At 42.0% G+C, this 18704-nt stretch overlaps 1 protein-coding gene and 1 non-coding gene across 2 annotated transcripts; both read right to left on the bottom strand.

The window, feature by feature from the left end:
• Positions 1-544: 544 nt before the first annotated feature.
• On the bottom strand, positions 545-626 carry trnas-uga. Its single transcript has one exon. It is a non-coding gene; the product is annotated as a tRNA-Ser (tRNA).
• Positions 627-6498: 5872 nt separating this feature from the next.
• fkbp4.S (FKBP prolyl isomerase 4 S homeolog) lies at positions 6499-18141 on the bottom strand (the record flags this gene model as incomplete). Its single annotated transcript, NM_001091124.1, is given in 10 exon segments — positions 6499-7185; positions 8441-8680; positions 8805-8990; positions 10599-10682; positions 10987-11077; positions 12495-12651; positions 13761-13881; positions 14653-14795; positions 14971-15115; positions 17913-18141. Coding segments are annotated over 10 exon segments (1344 nt in total). The 3' UTR covers positions 6499-7101.
• Between the last annotated feature and the right edge of the window lie 563 nt (positions 18142-18704).

The raw sequence follows: 18704 nt of genomic DNA, 5'->3' as shown, positions 1-18704 counted from the left end.
AATGGCTACCATCAGGCCCGGACTGGCAATCTGTGGGTTCTTGCAAATGCCAGAGGGGCTGCTATAAGGTGCCATAGAAAGTCAGTATTTAGTGGGCTGTTTGGGCCTCTATGTACCTGAAATGCCAGGGTCTATTTTAATTCTCAGTCCGGACCGGGCTACCATGAGATATATGGGCAGAGAACCACCAGGATTCTGGGAAAAGCATAGCCACCCATAATTGAATATGTACATTTAGCCTCTCTCTTACCATTGTCATGCACAAGCTTCACCGTTGTTTATAAAGCTCACTCGTATTAGTGCATCCATGTTACCTGACCCAAACCTAAAATATATATAAATATATATATAATATATAGTAGAATTGCAGTAAGCATTGAACAAACCCCACAGTATGTGATGCCTCACTACCTACAGCAGAAATACTAATTATAACAAACAGACCAGCTACTGAGGGAAAACAGATCCTGCAGTATTAACATTTAATTCCTGTAAATTATATCAGTAAATTTGTTTAAAAGAAGAAGAAAAAAAAAGAAGAAATCGCTGCGAGCAGGGTTCGAACCTGCGCGGGGAGACCCCATTGGATTTCAAGTCCAACGCCTTAACCACTCGGCCATCACAGCACTCCGGAAAAAAGTGGAGAAAACATGTATAGCAGCTTATACACTTCTTTAGCTCACGAGCTTCCTCTAGTGGTTATTGTGTTAATAGCAGCGATGTTGTCATAGCGCACAACTACTTCTAAAACGAGGGGTACCGCTGATACAGACGATGCTGCCGGGCTCGAATCTCCTCTGTCGATATCAATTTATAATTTTCTGCGTCTGACAGATTCTCAAAGACGTGTGACTGACAGCTAATAGGAAGAAGGTTGCATTTTTACTGCTCTAAATCGGTATTACTACGCCCTCTAGTGGCGATTTGTATGACTTACACGGTTGCTTGAAGGTCATTGTATAAAATGTGAATGTTCTTGAAATGATTGATATGGAAAGAAATGTTGGGGGTAAAAGTGACTGAACTGGACGGGGACTCGGGGTCCCATGATGGTCACACAAAGGATATTATATGTAAATTTACTTGATTTTATAGATTGGGGGCAACTTTCACATTCATTGATGAGAGGCAAGAACAGATTTTGATTTCATGATTATAAGGGATACACTGAATCCACTATTTTGGATTCGGCCGAACCCCCGAATCCTTCTTGAAAGATTTGGTCGAATACCGAACCGAATCCTAGTTTGCATAGGCAAATTAGGGGTGGGAAGGGGAAATCATTTTTTACTTCTTTGTTTTGTTACAAAAAATCATGCAATTTTCCTCCCCACCCCTAATTTACATATGCAAATTAGGATCCAGTTCGGCCGGGCAGAAGGATTCGGCTGAATCCTGCTGAAAAAGGCCGAATCCTGTCCAAATCCCGAACCAAATCCTGGATTCAGTGAATCCCTAATGATTATTATTTTATCAACATGCATTTTTAGATCACCAACATATTGTGCTTATACATCACATGAATTACATAGATACAGTATAACATACAGAATTACATATATAACAACAAGTAACGGTACAAAAGGTGAGGAAAACCCTGTGCAAAAGAGCTTACAATCTAAAGGGGAAGGGAATAAGACACAAGGTGTGGGAGTGGGCAAGATCAGAATGAAGTGGGTGAGAGATATAGTACTGTATGTGGTATTGCATTTGGTAGCTAAACAGAATGAGGGTAGGCTTGTCTAAATAAGTGCGTTTTAAGAGATCTTTAAAAGCAGAAAGGTTGGGAGAAAGTCGGACAGTCTGTGGGAGAGAATTCCAGAGGAGGGGTGCAGCCCTTGAAAGGTCTTGAATGCGAGTGTGTGAGGAGGTAACTAGAGACGAGTGGAGGAGCAGGTCAGTAGAGGAGTGTAGTAAGCGGTTGAGTATATGGAGATGAGTTCAGAGATGTAAGGAGGGGCAGAGTTATGAAGTGCTTTGAATGTCAGGGTCATTAGTTTGAATTTTATTCTGAAAGGTAACTGAAGCCAATGTAGGGATTGGCAGAGGAGGAGCGGTTGCTGAGGTTTATAAACCTTGTGGCCATGTTCATTATGGACTGGAGAGGTGACAGCCAATTAAAAGAGAGATACAATAGTCTTGATGTGATATGACGAGAGAGTGAATAAGAATTTTGGTGGCATCTTGGGTGATAAATGTTCTATTTTGGATAAGTTCCTTGGGTGGAAGTGACATGATAGGCCTTGTTTCCAATTGGATGAAGGACCGAGATTCCCTTACCGCAATGGACTCATACACAGAGCAATTAGCCTGCAGACAGGCCACAGAGGCTGCACATTTTTAGGGGAGGCATGTCACCCAGCTGGACCTTTATTTTCAGACAACAGGAGTGGAGTCATAGAGGGAGCAGCAAAGCCAACAGCAATAGGTGAGATATTAAGTGTGTGCTCTTGTGCATTGGGGGCACTACGCTTCCTGCACCTAGGGATGACAACTTTTCTGTTAAAAATACCGGCCTTCCTATATATTTATCTTTTTTCCCTATTAATAACATTGGGATCAACCATAATTTTTACCGGCCAGGCTGGTAAAATACCGGCCAGGTGGCAAACCTACCTGCACCCCTAACCCCAACGCTCAACTATGGGTGCCCCATTTGCAAATCCAGCACTGCCAGAAGCGCAAATAAAAATTAATATTAAAAGAAAATAGAAAGAATAACTGAATAAACTAGATAGGCCCCTGATCACACTGGGCCCCCCAGGCTATAGTCACCATTTTTCATAGGACAGTACCGATTTTAACAGTTCAACCCGCAGTCCGGGATTTGTTACTGAGATGTCCCAACTTTCTCTTTGATCTCCCGAAATGAACAGCCAGCAAAAGATAAAAAGTTTCTAAAACTTAATTGGCAGAGAGCCCAGAATATGTGGCAAGTGCACTTGAAAGAAACAATTGTAACAATTTAAGATAAGCAGGTCTTTGGGGAAACTGACTGGCAGCTTAACTTTGAGGGACAGGACTTTCAATTGAAGCAGCTCAAATAGCTATAGTATGGTTAGCCAACCAATATATTGTAGTGCAGGAATATATTATTATGGCAAAATAATATATATTATTATATATATTCATTAACAACCAGTCAACAACTGCAGGCCAAGTTCTACTCTCATGTGGCATTAGCCTTAAATGAAATGATTACACATAGAGGAGATAGTGTTGTGAATTGGGCGTGTTTTGCGGGCTCCAATATTGGGGACCTGCATAGAGCAACTGAAATTCTGAATCAATCTCAGGGTTCTTCAACTCCATGCTATACCAACTTTCTATGAGACTTATCAGGCTTCTCTTTGTGATGCAACAGGAGAATGACCTAAGCATGCTCCCAACTGCGTCTCTTTGTGATGCAACAGGAGAATGACCTAAGCATGCTCCCAACTGCGTCTCTTTGTGATGCAACAGGAGAATGACCTAAGCATGCTCTCAACTGCGTCTCTTTGTGATGCAACAGGAGAATGACATAAGCATGCTCCCAACTGTTTCTCTTTGTGATGCAACAGGAGAATGACCTAAGCATGCTCCCAACGGCTTCTCTTTGTGATGCAACAGGAGAATGACCTAAGCATGCTCCCAACGGCTTCTCTTTGTGATTCAACAGGAAAATGACATAAGCATGCTCCCAACTGCGTCTCTTTGTGATGCAACAGGAGAATGACCTAAGCATGCTCCCAACGGCTTCTCTTTGTGATTCAACAGGAAAATGACCTAAGCATGCTCCCAACGGCTTCTCTTTGTGATTCAACAGGAAAATGACCTAAGCATGCTCCCAACAGCTTCTCTTTGTGATGCAACAGGAGAATGACCTAAGCATGCTCCCAACGGCTTCTCTTTGTGATGCAACAGGAGAATGACCTAAGCATGCTCCCAACTGCGTCTCTTTGTGATGCAACAGGAGAATGACCTAAGCATGCTCCCAACGGCTTCTCTTTGTGATTCAACAGGAAAATGACCTAAGCATGCTCCCAACAGCTTCTCTTTGTGATTCAACAGGAGAATGACCTAAGCATGTTCCCAACGGCTTCTCTTTGTGATGCAACAGGAGAATGACCTAAGCATGCTCCCAACGGCTTCTCTTTGTGATGCAACAGGAGAATGACCTAAGCATGCTCCCAACGGCTTCTCTTTGTGATGCAACAGGAGAATGACCTAAGCATGCTCCCAACGGCTTCTCTTTGTGATGCAACAGGAGAATGACCTAAGCATGCTCCCAATGGCTTCTCTTTGTGATACAACAGGAGAATGACCTAAGCATGCTCCCAACAGCTTCTCTTTGTGATTCAACAGGAGAATGACCTAAGCATGCTCCCAACGGCTTCTCTTTGTGATGCAACAAGAGAATGACCCAAGCATGCTCTCAATGGCTTCTCTTTGTGATGCAACAGGAGAATGACCTAAGCATGCTCTCAATGGCTTCTCTTTGTGATGCAACAGGAGAATGACCTAAGCATGCTCCCAACGACTTCTCTTTGTGATTCAACAGGAGAATGACCTAAGCATGCTCCCAACTGCTTCTCTTTGTGATGCAACAGGAGAATGACCCAAGCATGCTCTCAATGGCTTCTCTTTGTGATGCAACAGGAGAATGACCTAAGCATGCTCTCAATGGCTTCTCTTTGTGATGCAACAGGAGAATGACCTAACCATGTTCTGAATGGCTTCCTTTTTGTGATGCAACAGGAGAATGACCTAAACATGCTCCCAATGTCTTTTCTTTGTGATGCAACAGGAGAATGAATCTAAGCATGCTCCATAGCTCTATCTGAACTGTTTGAAGAAGGAAGATGAAGCAAAGACTTTAACCTCATGGATTAGGTTTGGGATGAATTAGATGGAAAGGTCCAAGATAAACAACCAATTGGTCCCAACCATTTGTAGACACTATGGATACCTTTAGTCTTTATGTAACAAAGACCCAGAGTTTGTTTAGCTGTAAACGCTGCAAAAGGAGGTTATTTTGAATTGCTATTCTATAACCTTCTGCTTAGTTTAACTCAACTAATTAAAGTCAGGGGGACATCGCTTTGGACCCTCAGCATCTGTGACTTGGGTAAAGAGTTTAACAGATACTTTGGATGGTTACTCTAAACAATGGTGTTCCTATCGGTTCGTTTTACACGTATGCAAGTGTGTAGTCTATCCACTTTTTTTTCTAGACCTCATATTTAGCGCCAAACATTTCTTGGGGAGGTGGTGGGTATAAATACACTGAAGTCAATGCATTTATCTATGCTTGATAAATGCCCTAACATGAGCCAAAACATTGGATACACAGATGTATGCAATAAAAGTACCCGCACTCTTACCCCAAAATCCGTTCGTGGGTGCTTGGTCCATTGTATTTATATATTGCTTATAGAAGGACAGGCACTCCGAAATCTTGTGTCACAAAGTTTTATTGATCCATTACTTGTGCATCCAACATTTCGGCCCTCGTTGGGGCCCTTATCAAGACTACAGTAACCATTCTGTTATATAGTACTGTAATATCCAATGCAGCAAGTAAGCATTTAACATTTCATGCTAATTTGCCAGTTGCTTTAGACCTCATTCCAGCATCTAACATCTTTATTCATAGCTTTCTTAAATTATAAGGATTATTCTGTGACCATATAAAGGCACAAGGCTGCAGGCCGAGTTATACAGGGAACTCTGAGTATCACTCATGTATTATAAGGGATAATGTACCCCCTACTGTAAATCATAAGGATATTAGAAGTCACTGAGGGGTTCTGTGACCATATAAAGGCACAAGGCTGCAGGCTGAGTTATACAGGGAACTCTGAGTATCACTCATGTATTATAAGGGATAATGTACCCCCTACTGTAAATCATAAGGATATTAGAAGTCACTGAGGGGTTCTGTGACCATATAAAGGCACAAGGCTGCAGGCTGAGTTATACAGGGAACTGAGTATCACTCATGTATTATAAGGGATAATGTACCCCCTACTGTAAATGATAAGGATATTAGAAGTCACTGAGGGTTTCTGTGACCATATAAAGGCACAAGGCTGCAGGCTGAGTTATACAGTGAACTCTGAGAATCACTCATGTATTATAAGGGATAATGTACCCCCTACTGTAAATGATAAGGATATTAGAAGTCACTGAGGGGTTCTGTGACCATATAAAGACACACGGCAATAGAAACTCCAAGTTGATTCATAGTAAAATGATAGGTGCGAACATGGACTAGAGGGTAGGCAGATGACAATTTTAGAGGTAGCTGCCCCCCCCATGATTGCTCCCTAGGCAGCTGCCTCTTCTGACTACACTTAGTTCCGGCCCTGATGATGATGATGAAAGCCAATCTTTGTTAAACCTGTTGGAAGGCTCAAAATTGCCCAATATGTGTTGTTTATTTTACTTGCGGGATACCGGAATAATATAAAAAAAATGAAGTACACATAAACAAATCAATGGCATTTAAGACATCAGAACGGTTCTGAAAAACAGTTGTTCATTTATTTTAAATTGACAAGAAATTAACACAATAAAACAGTATTGCATAACAGAAAAAAAAGAGGGAGAAAAGAAGGCAGACTGAATGCTGTGGGTGTGCAACAGGATAGAAAACAGATGTACAAAACACATGGCCACTGTCAAAGTTAGAAAAAAATAATAATGTGGCGAACCCTGACCAGCTGCTTTCCAATGGAAGGGAAAGATCAAGTAATGTACAGTGGAGGGGATCATAGCATATCCTTTGGAGATCACGTTACGGGGGTAAAAATGGAAGGTGGCTATTACTGAGAGAGACATGTCAGTCCTTGAGACTAGTGACTGTCTGTCTGTTTACACTTTATCCATGTGAGAGGGTTATGGGAGCTGCAGTCCTGAGACTCGAGTTAAGAGGCCGGAATGAACAGGAGTCACCACCTCAGCCCGAACAAATGGACAGGGAGCTTGATGAGTTTTAGTGCAAACCATGTCAGCACCCTCCTTGCAAAACTACCCCAATTCCACTGTTTACGTAGAAAGATCTGGGTCAGTAACAAAGAAGGATCCTTAAATAATAAAAACTGAGGGTTTTAGCCCATCCTATGCATCTGCTGCCATGCTCTTTAGTGATCCATTCTCATCAGGTTCTTTCATTTCTATGTCACTGGGGGTGGGTGGAACCTCCTGGAGGAAGAAAAAACAAAAATCTGAGCTGAATGTCAGAATCTGAACAAGAAAAACAGAATAATTTAGTCTCTTCCCGTAAAGGTGGCCATAGACGTAGAGATCCGCTCGTTTGGCGACATCTCTTCCCGATATGCCCACATTGAGGTGGGTGATATCGGGCTGATATGCATCCCTATGAATCCAAAACAGGCGGTCATATCGCAGGACCGCATAAACGCATATATCGATCGGGGAAGCCAATAAGCTGCCGTCTCTGTCTGTCAGCAGCTTTTATCTGCCCGTGTATGGGGCTTTAAAGGAGAATTCGACCCATAATAAAAAACCCTCCCCCCCTACCCTGGGTAGACGCCCCTCCCTCCCAGCCCATCTGCCCCCCGGGCAAATGACCCTAATTTTTTACTCACCCCTTTGTGCAGATTCTGGTCTCTGAGTTCACGGCAGCCATCTTCTCCAGCATTTTTGGCGCATGCGCAGTTGGAGTAAATTTCAGGTCCCAAACAACTGCGCATGCGCCTAAAGTCACGTGACTACGTGACTACCGGTGCGTGCACAGTGGTTGGGGACCGGAAATTCACTCAAACTGTGCATACGACGAAACTTTCAAGAGACCGAAGAAAGAAGATGGCGCCCGTGAAATCCGAGGCCAGAGGGGTGAGTAAAAAATTAGGGGCATTTGCCCGGGGGGGGGGCAGGTAGGCTGGGGGTCTACCCAGGATAGGGATGCGGTTTTTTAAACTACGTGTTGAATTCTCCTTTAAGGCTCACTGCGTCATCTCATTATAGGTTCTTAAGAGGTGTCACACAACCCATCCAGGGGAGCTGCTGCCATGAGGCAAGTTGAGAAACTCACCTATTAAAACCAGAAATTCGGCACTTCTAGTGCAGAGAGAATAAACGCTCTCCCTGCACCAGCGATGCGGCCCACTCCTGCACAAAAAAGTAGGGATGCACCGAATCCAGGATTCGCCCTTTTTGGATTTGCCCAAATCCTTCTGCCTGGCTGAACCGAATCCAAATCCTAATTTGCGTATGCAGATTAGGGGCGGGAGGGAAATCATGTGACAAAGTCGGATTCGGTTCAGTATTTTGCCGAATCTCTCGTGAAGGATTCAGGGGTTCATCCGAATCCAAAATAGTGGATCCAGTGCATCCCTACAAAAAAAGGTAAGCGCTGGAGAACGAGGGGGGCGCCATCACACTCCAACCCCAGTCCCTACGGTCTCTTTCTTTGTAATAAAGTCGTGTCACTCACCGTGCTTTCTTTTTCTGCTAGCTTCTGGAACATGTTAGCATAGATCTTTTTCTCTCGCTCCGTCTGCTGGCGAATACGAACCTGGCAGTGCCCTAGTTGGGCACGAGCCGCTTTGTTGGATGGATATAGCTGGAGCACTTTTGTAAAGTCATTCCTAGCATGCTCCAGATCGTTGGTGCACATGAAGGCTTCTCCCCTGCGGAAAAGACCCTTTTCATTGCTGGGCTCAAGTTCCAGGGCCTGAACGAATACATGGAAGGTATTAAAAACAATCTGCCACTTCACCTTCCAATAAGATTATAAACCTACTTATTTCACCGGGATACTTAGCAGCTCTACTTTTAATATAAACCCCCAACTTCACCTTGTTGCAGTACTCTAGTGCAGCTCGTTGCTCCCCCAGCTTCAGGTAACACGCAGCCAGGTTAAGAGAAGCTGCCAATATAAGTGATTTCGCTTTGGCATCTTCTTCCTTTGATAGGCCTGATTCATGTTCCAACCACTGTACGATCTTCTTGTATTGGATAGTGGCCTGACGGTAACGACCATCCTACAGCGGAAAGAATGGATAATTAGGAATAATAAAGAGGATTAAAGCAGATAACATACTGTATATTATGAATGGAAGTTGTACACAGTACACAAAAAATGGAACTCTCTACAGTGTGTGAACTGTTCAACCAATGGCTGAATTAGGAACAAAATAGATTTGGTGCATTTCTGCATTATAGGGATTGCAGAGGGTGCTTAAAGAAGAACTATCGCGAAAATTAATATTTGAATAAGAATTTAATATGAATATTGAATATGAATTTAATATTGGCTTCAGCATACTGAAATAAGAAGCTTTCTAAATACAATCATGTACCGTTTCTGAAATAATTAAAGAGATACTGACACCAGAAATTAAACGCTTTACCTTTGAAAGCAACTTATAACGTTGCCATAAAGTATTTGCACAAGGCTTTTACATTACCTGTCTGATGCCCTATGTTCCTGTATGAGGGGGCTGCCATATTTGTGCAGCAGGAGTCCGTTAGCATTAGAAACTTTAACGACAGGCTGAGATGGGACAGTCAGGTTGGCAAAACAGTCAGGTTTAGAAAATTCAACTAACAATTACTTACAAAAACAAACATCTCAGCAAAAAAATGATCAACATGATCTATAGGTAACTTTTAGGGGCACATTTACTTAGCTCGACTGAAGGATTAGAAGGAAAAAAACGCATTTTCGAAGTTTTTTTTGGCTACTTCGACCATCGACTATGAATCGAACTAAAAATCATTCGACTATTCGACCATTTGATAGTCGAAGTACTGTCTCTTTAAAAAAAACTTCGACCACCTAAAACCTACCGAGCACCAATGTTAGCCTATGGGGAAGGTCCCCATAGGCTTTCTAGGCAATTTCTGATAGAAGGAAATCCGTTCGATCGATGGATTAAAATCCTTCGAATCGTTCAATTCGAAGGATTTAATCGTCCGATCTAACGAATTGCGGTAAATCCTTCGACTTCGATATTCGAAGTTGAAGAATTGAACTTCGAAGGTCGAATATCGAGGTTAATTAACCCTCGAAATTCGACCCATAGTAAATGTGCCCCTTAATGTTCATTCATATTTTAAAAAGTATTTTTTTAGTGTCAGTATCACTTTAAGTTTAGCTTCACTATCCCTCTCTCAGCATCTGTTTCTCTTCATTCTGTCTTCATGCAGCAGTTGGGTGTCAGATAATCATTGACAGTTAGATCCAATATATCTTATAGGGGGGCTCCTTTTGCCTAGAAGATGTATTAGAGCTCACTCTATAAAAGACATCATGTCTCTCTACATGCAGGATTTGTGCAGAAGGCAGTTATTTTGTTAGATTTTGTTTGTACTGGAATCAGTTATTTGAATGAGCTCTAATACATCTGCTAGGAAGGAAACCCCCCTATAAGATATATTGGATCATTCATCTGACACCCAACTGCTGAATGAAGACAGAATGAAGAGAAACAGATGCTGAGAAAGGAACAATGAATTATTTCAGAAACAATGCAGAATTTTTAATTGATTGTATTAAGTAAGTTTCTTACTTCAGTATGAGGAAGCTTATAATAAATTTTAATTTTTGCAATAGTTCCCCTTTGAAAATATTAGGGGCAGTGAAGTACCTTAAAATACTTGGTTCCACGTTCTTTCACGAGACAGCCCTGCTCAAGCTTCTCCTCTGCGTTCATTTCCCATGACTCTTTAGCCTGTTCAAGAGGAACCAAAACTGTGACAGCAGCAAAGTCTGCAAGGAACATTATCAGAACATCATCACCCCCAAAAGTCACATAGCCCTTTCCATTTATATACAAGGAATATGGGCATCAACCTTTCATATAACTCCCCTTCAATATCAGATTCACTGGAGAATTCTGCATTCCAGTGCATCTAGTTGTTAACGGACATAGGGAGATCGGTGTTCAATTTTGTTTTTCGCCCCTTAAATATCAAATCCAAAAGCATGACGGTAGAATAAAAAGTAGCAACAAAATGTTACCTCTACTCACTCACCTTCTCGAAATTCTTTAATCTGATATCATATTGCAGCTCTGCTCCAGGCGGAATCTGGTATTTTGCACTCCCGGCAATGCCAAATCCATATCTGTGAGTGGAGAGAGAAAACAAACAAGAGTCATAAAGCTTTGTCTAAATCTGCCTGGTACCTTAGCATTGCAAAGATGAATCACAGCGGAGCACAATCAATACACAGGGATTAATCCCAACTACAACAGGGATTGCAAATTTAGGGACTGCAAGTTTGATTTAAGGAACGACAGGAAGGTCAAAATTGGCTGGGAGGCTTTACTTTTCCTTTAAATTTATATGGTATAGTCACTCAAATTGCTAATACTGCCTCATTCATTAAGATAAAACTAGTAAAATAACTCAAGTGTGAGTTAAAAACTTTTTTTTACATAAAATATACTTTTTTAAAATTGTATTTAAATTTTAAAATGTAATCAGTGTGTGTTACTTGTTTTGTTAATGAGGCTTTTACACCTATAGGGTTACACAGAAACTTGTGCCCTGACTATAAAATGCTAATCCCTATTAAAATGATAATAATTCCCCAATGGGGCACCTACAAGAGGTGTGAAATGACGACTGGTTGAACCAAAGCAGAGCAGATTATATTAGAATTGATCCGACGCATGGGGAAGAGTTATACTCAGCTTTATTCCATTTTTAAAATATTGGGAGAAAATGTTGTTTAAAATGTTGTTTGAAAGACAAATTCATAAAAAGTGTCTGTAAACTGTCTTTCTTTCACTAAAAAATGAAAAGTGGAGGTTCATTCGGAATTTAGGTGGATTTCGGTTATGAATATGGAGAAATTATTTTACACCAGTTTACCACCACTTTTACTGGGCTCTCTCCACTTTTGTGTATTCCCATGAGTCTCTTCATAGTCTCCGATTAGGACAGTAAAGAAACAAATGTGCCTGTCCCGACTACATGTGTTGCATGTAGGGTTGCCACCTGGCCTGGCAAAATGATGGTTGATCCCAATGTTATTTATAGGGAAAAAAGATAAATATATAGGAAGGCCGGTATTTTTTTCCTGAAAAGGTGGCAACCCTAGTTGTATGTCATGGGCATGGGCACAAAGACCCCCTGGAATTACAAGTAGCCTGGACCTGGTCTTAATTCCAGGATTCCCTTTAGAGATTGCAACACCAACAGCAACTTTTTATCTAAAAGTTAAACAAGTCCTATCAGTAGAAGGACGGATGAAATTAAATCTAGCAAAGGCTTTAAGCATCGATGCCGAAGTTCCTCATACACAGGCCAACAGTGGCTACTAACCTAGCCACTCCTTACCCAGTCACCGGCTTAGTGGCCCCTGAATAGGGCCAAAATGGCTCTCATTGGGACTGAGAGATACAGATTGGAAAGCTGAAAAAAACAGTCAAGCAAGGATCATAAAGTGTCACGATGTGATCAGATGACCAGCCCAATGTGGCCCTCCTTCTTGTGGCAATATTGGGTACAGATCGTCTGGAATGTACACTACTCACTTTGGCTTCAGATACAAAACAGCTTCCTCTCCCTTCTCCATTTGCTGAATTGCAATTTCCACACCAGGAGGGATCCCGATGCTCTCTCCTTCGCCCACCTCAAACTTCAACTCCCTTTCATCGAAGACGCTGCCATTGTGCATGCCCTTTAGATGTACTACCAAAAGAAAAGGCGACAGTATATGCTTAAGGCCAGATCCGGGGACCTGCTAGCTTTGTGACATGAGATGTTTCTAATATATTTGGACACAAGTAGGTCTTTCCAGCTGATGTGAGGTCACCCATTCCGATTAGAAGAAAAGAGGTTCCAGCTAAATATTGGGAAGGGGTTTGTTACAGTGAGAGCTGTGAAGATGTGGAATTGTCTCCCTGAATCAGTGGTACAGGCTGATACATTAGATAGGTATAAGAAGGGGTTGGATGGTGTTTAGCAAGTGAGGGAATACAGGGTTATGGGAAATAGCTCATAGTACAAGTTGATCCAGGGACTGGTCCCATTGCCATTTTGGAGTCAGGAAGGAATTTTTTCCCCTTCTGAGGCAAACTGGAGAGATTTTCAATGGGTTTATTTGCCTTCCTCTGGATCAACTGGCAGTTAGGCAGGTTAAAATAGAGTTAAAAATTAAATAATTTTTGAACCAAACTTACCATGTTATGTTACAACTCCCAACATCCCTAGAGAGCCAGTGCTTATATAAAATGATGTACTCTACCATACCAGAAATTCAGCAGTCTGGAAATGGTAAAGATTCATGCCTTTAAATTTGTCCAAATACTATACTATGTGCACCGGCTAGGGATCCCTAAGAAATAAGTCAAGATATCTGTGCAGCCCGCTGAAGAAAAGTACTGCTTGGTGATGTGTTTTATTAAGGTGGCCATAGATGTAGAGATCCACTCGTTTGGCGACATCTCTCCCTGATATGCCCACATTGAAGTGGCCGATATCGGGCTGATCTGAACGTGGGCCCTAGGGCCCAATGATCGGATCATAATGGATCCGATAAGTGCAGTCAGATTGCGGGGCCGCATAGACGCACAGATGAGACCGCGATCCAACGGGATTTTTTAACATGCCCGATCGAGATCTCCCCGACTTTCGCCAGATATCGATTGGGGAAGGCCGACAGTTGGCCCCACACATGGACCAATAAGCTGCCGACTGTCTGCAGCTTTTATCAGCCCTTGTATGGGGGCGTTTTGGCCTGGGGTAAAAACAAGTGACTTTATTCACCAGTGGGTGTCAAACAAATTGCCAGGACTTACATTCCACCACTGCTCCTTCATTGGGTTTAGAATAGCCCTCTCCTTTCACTCGTATCCTGCGGATAATTCCTCCGTCCTCGTCCTGTGACAGGTCTTCCCCTTGGAAGTCAAACAGCTCCACCTGGCAGGTAAGAGACAAAATTACAATATAAGGAAGTGATGTAGGTGGGGTGCTTTTGGCTGCAAATATTTGGCGTGCAGCATCTCTTCACGGATACGGACAGGTTCCTATGATTTTTATAGCAATTTGTCAGCATCGATTACAGAAGAACTAAACCCTAAAATTGAACGTGACTAAAAATGCCATATTTTAGATACTGAACTCATTGCACCAGCCTAAAGTTTCAGATTGTCAATAGCAGCAATGATCCAGGACTTCAAACTTGTCACAGGGGTCACCATCTTGGAAAGTGTCTGTGACACTCACATGCTCAGTGGGCTCTGATTGGCTGTTGAGAAGCTAAGCTTAGGGCTCGTCACTAATTATCCAGCAGAAAATGAGCTTCCCCTGTAATATAAGCTGATGCTACAGGTTTGCTGATTATTCAATTCTGATGCTAATTGCACTGGTTTCTGTGCTGCCATGTAGTAATTATCTGTATTAATTACTAATCAGCCTTATATTGTGACATTTCTATTCTATGTGTACTGTATATTGTGAGTGAGTCCCTAAGCTCAGTAAGTGACAGCAGCACAGAGCATGTGCAGTGAATCAGCAGAAAAGAAGATGGGGAGCTACTGGGGCATCTTTGGAGACACAGATCTGTGGTTCAGCAGACACTGCTCATATGGTCTGGATGTTCAGGAATGGGCAAAGGGAGAGCACAGTATGACTATGCAAGAACTAGTCCAAAAACAGAGGGTGTACATGGTATATTACATATTTACTTACCTCAAATATCAGCACAGCATTGGGTGGTATCTTGGGTGGGCTTCCCGACGTGCCATAGGCATACTCTGGTTTGCAAATTATTTGGCAGATTTCCCCAACCTTCATGGTTGCTACAGCTATGTCCCATGCCTTTATCACTTCCCCTGTAAAGGGAACACAATCATTTGTTTCTTCACTGTCCTGATAGGAAAATTACGAGACTCATAGTCTGGCCTATTGAGTTCTGTTGCATATCTCTAATGTGACTATTATAAACAGATCTCCACAATATAATTTGTTTTTTTTAAAAAAACGTCATTTTATTTCCACATATTTTACCTTTCCCAAGGTCAAAGGTGAACTTATCCTTCCTGTCCCTGCTGGAATCAAACTTGGTTCCATCCGTTAGCCAACCCGTGTAATGAACACTGACTTTATCACCAATCATTGGGGTATTCTCCCCTGTTCCCTCCTTCTTTATAAGCTGCAGAGAAAAAATACAAGCAATAGACTCAGTGGCAATGCTTTAGACTAACTTAGTTAAAGGGATACTGTCTTTGGAAAAAACATTTTATTCCGAAATGCATCAGTTAATAGTGCTGCTCCAGCAGAATTCTGCACTGAAATCCATTTCTCAAAAGAGCAAACAGATTGTTTTATATTTAATTTTGAAATCTGGCATGGGGCTAGACATATTGTCAATTTCCCAGCTGCCCCCAGTCATGTGACTTGTGCTCTGATAAACTTTAGTCACTCTTTACTGCTGTACTGCAAGTTGGAGTGATATCACCCGTCCCTTCCCCCCCCCCAGCAGCCTAACAACAGAACAGTGGGAAGGTAACCAGATAGCAGCTCCCTAACACAGGATAACAGCTGCCTGGTAGATCTAAGAACAACTCGCAATAGTAAAATCCAGGTCCCACTGAGACACATTCAGTTAGATTGAGTAGGAGAAACAACTGTTCATCCTTTGGACCCCTCTATTAAGTGTTCAAGTATTGGGAACCCACTGGAACAAAAGAAGCCACAACCCACACCCAAATATGCTAAAATCTACTTTAATTTGCAAGAGTGCTGAACCTGCCTGCTCCAAATAAATCTAAAGGAGAAAGAAGAGTAGACAGAACCGCAATTGGTCTGTGCTTTGCTAACTATGCATTAAAGATCCAGCATGTCTCAGGTCCAAATATTCTGGATAAGGGGTACCACAACTATACAATAATACAGGTCCACCCTTGCCCTATAATTGCTCTTCTTAATTTAATAATAAAAAAGGAGGACTATACCGAAAATATAAAAATGTTAATATACAAGGTATGCTTGGCTTCGAGATTAGTTATTGCAAAACATTGGAAAGGCCCAATACCTCAGACCTGGGAACCCATACAAGCTAAAATAGGGGAGATTCTGGTTATGGAAAAAATAACAGCTTTATCAAAGAATGAGCTGGAGAAGTTTAAAATAATATGGGAACCATTATATTGCCAGATTTCCAACTGATATGGGTCTAGGTTAATGAGGCTTAAGAACTATTTTTTTTCTCTAGATGGAAAGTTGTGATGTGCTCTAATCTATATATAAGTGGATACTTACGATTCGACTTCTTGCCCCTTTCCCCCCCCTTTTTTAGTTTTGATTTAGTGAAGGGGTAGGAGGGAATGAAAAAGATAATAAAAGAAAGTGATATATTTTGATAAAAGAATATTGTAATTTGTAATTATGCTGATGTGTATTTGATATTCTTTATTTTATACGCAATAAAAAATAATTAAAAAAAAAAAAATAATACAGAACTGATAAATAACCCCATGCTAAAAGTTTATTTAGTATATTGGGACCATCTGAAGATGGCTCAGCTGCTACCATAGGAAACTATGCACCATGTTGATAAGTTCATGGTATATTGGCAGATGAGAAAGCGAAGAGGCGCTATTCTAGTTTTTGGACCTATACAAGCAGAGCAATAGAAAGGTGGTCATACTGTGCATGGGCCATAGACTATTTAGTCTGATACTGAGGAGTGGGATCAAATCACATGGCCAGCAACCCTAACTAACATTCCCAAGGTTCTCTCTCCCAATAATCCAGGACATGGTGCATTAGCTATGACCAGGGCTTGGAGAAGGAGGACAATAAATTAAAGGAATTTGAAATATTGCATGGGTGCCACTTACCTACAGAAAGCTATACCTGGTTTGTGGGTTTCCGGCCAAAACTATGAATATTCATGCATACCTCCCAACATTTTGGAAGTAAAAAGAGGGACAAAAATTTTTTTTCCGCATGTAGCGCAGCAATTTTTTGACCACACCCCTTTCTGTGGCCACACCCCCTAATCACCATGTTTGTTTTACAAAATTTGGCAGGTTATGAAAGTTTGAAAATATTTCTCCTTATCTAAACTGTGTTTTTGTGTCTCTAAATTGTTACAAAGTATCTTATTTGCACCTGTTAGCTGTTCTGGGCTCTCTGCTAAAAGCCAATTAAGTGAGAAACTTTGTTTCTTTTTCTGGCTGTTCAGTGCAGAGAAAAGAGGGACTTTCCAGTACAAATGAGGGACTGCGGGTTGAGCTGTCAAAAGAGGGACTTGTCCCTCCGAAAAAGGGACAGTTGGGAGGTATGATTTATGACCTTTTTTAACATAAACATCATGCTTTCTGATGTAGAATCTTCCAATGTAGATTGGGGGTTTAGGTGCAGTCAGAATTAGCCTTTCGCACAAAAGTCACATCAAATTTCGGAGCTGGCACGTACCCCCAGTGAGTGTGCATCTGCTTCAATGGAAGTCAGCGGAAAAGACATCTCACCGTGCCAATCCGAAACTGCCTGATTCAGATTACACCACTGACAGCTGGCTTGAATGTAAATAGACAGAAGCCTTGAATATTATCTGCCATCTATATATTAAATTACATATTTAAGTACTGCCAGGAGCCATCTGCATCATTCTGCTATTGGAAAGCTAGAAAGCAAATAATTAAAAAAAACAAAAAACGAAGACCAATTGAAAAGTTGCTTAGAACTGGCCATTCTATAACACACTAAAAGTGTTTGTACAAACATTTGAAATGTTGGCAGCAAATTCCTAAGGAATGCGTGACACGACACAAAAATGAATAAAACTGAACATGGAGATCAAACAAGGGGTCTGTAGTATCCTGACACACCCCCTTATGGGACTAAAACATAATCCCAACATGCAGAAGCATGTGTTTATGCAACAATTGCCTCCCCCTCTCGCTGTTGGTACGTCCCAACAACCTGCCTAGATTTCTATTTACCTTCAGGACTCCCTGATCTCCTTTGGGGGTGATATCGGAGCCATCCATTGTGAAGTGTTCAGGTCCCTCAGGCTTCATCTCGTCAGCAGTCATAGTGAGGGTGGTCGGGAATGAGGATGCGCGGCGCTGTAGGTGAACTGGGCTCCTTCTGGATACCGACAGCGCTGCTGAAGTGCAAATGTTTAGTCCGGCTGCGCTAGGCCTGTGCACAGCCTGTAGGCCCCGCCTCCTTACACTTGTCAGCGCTGGGGAGGAGAAGGAGGCGTGGAAACTTCCAGCAGGAAGTAGAACTTTGTAGTAAAGGGGACAGTGTCGGGTTGGATATGAGAATTTCACCTCAGACTGAGCTGCTGATCACGTGTTTGTTTAGGTCGTGTCTGTGGGGACAGTAGGCTTCCTCACCTCTTGTCGATTGATTGTGTGGCGCCACTGTAGTCTCAGTCCTTGTTGTTGCAACTATCCGCCGGTTATTCAAGTATTAGAACTTCTTGTGTGTCTCCTGCCTCCCAGTCACACGTTCAACCAATATAGTTCAAACCAGGGTTGCCAGGGCTCATTTTGAAAACCAGCCAAGAGGCACTTCAAAAGTAGCCCAAAAATAGCGCAATGTGTGCAGTGAAAAAAAGTCGAAATAATAAGTTCATAAATGTGAAGATGCACCAAATCCACTTTTGGGGATTCGACCGAATCCTTTGCGAAAGATTAGGGTTGCCTAGCCGGTAAAATACTGCCGGGGCCGGTATTACAAATTTACCGGCAATGTAGCTGCCAGTAAATTTGTAATATGATGAA

This window comes from Xenopus laevis, chromosome 3S (assembly GCF_017654675.1).
Source record: "Xenopus laevis strain J_2021 chromosome 3S, Xenopus_laevis_v10.1, whole genome shotgun sequence".
Classification (NCBI taxonomy): Eukaryota; Metazoa; Chordata; class Amphibia; order Anura; family Pipidae; genus Xenopus; species Xenopus laevis.
Note: the sequence above shows the minus strand (reverse complement) of the source record. Positions and strands in the feature narration are given on the sequence as shown.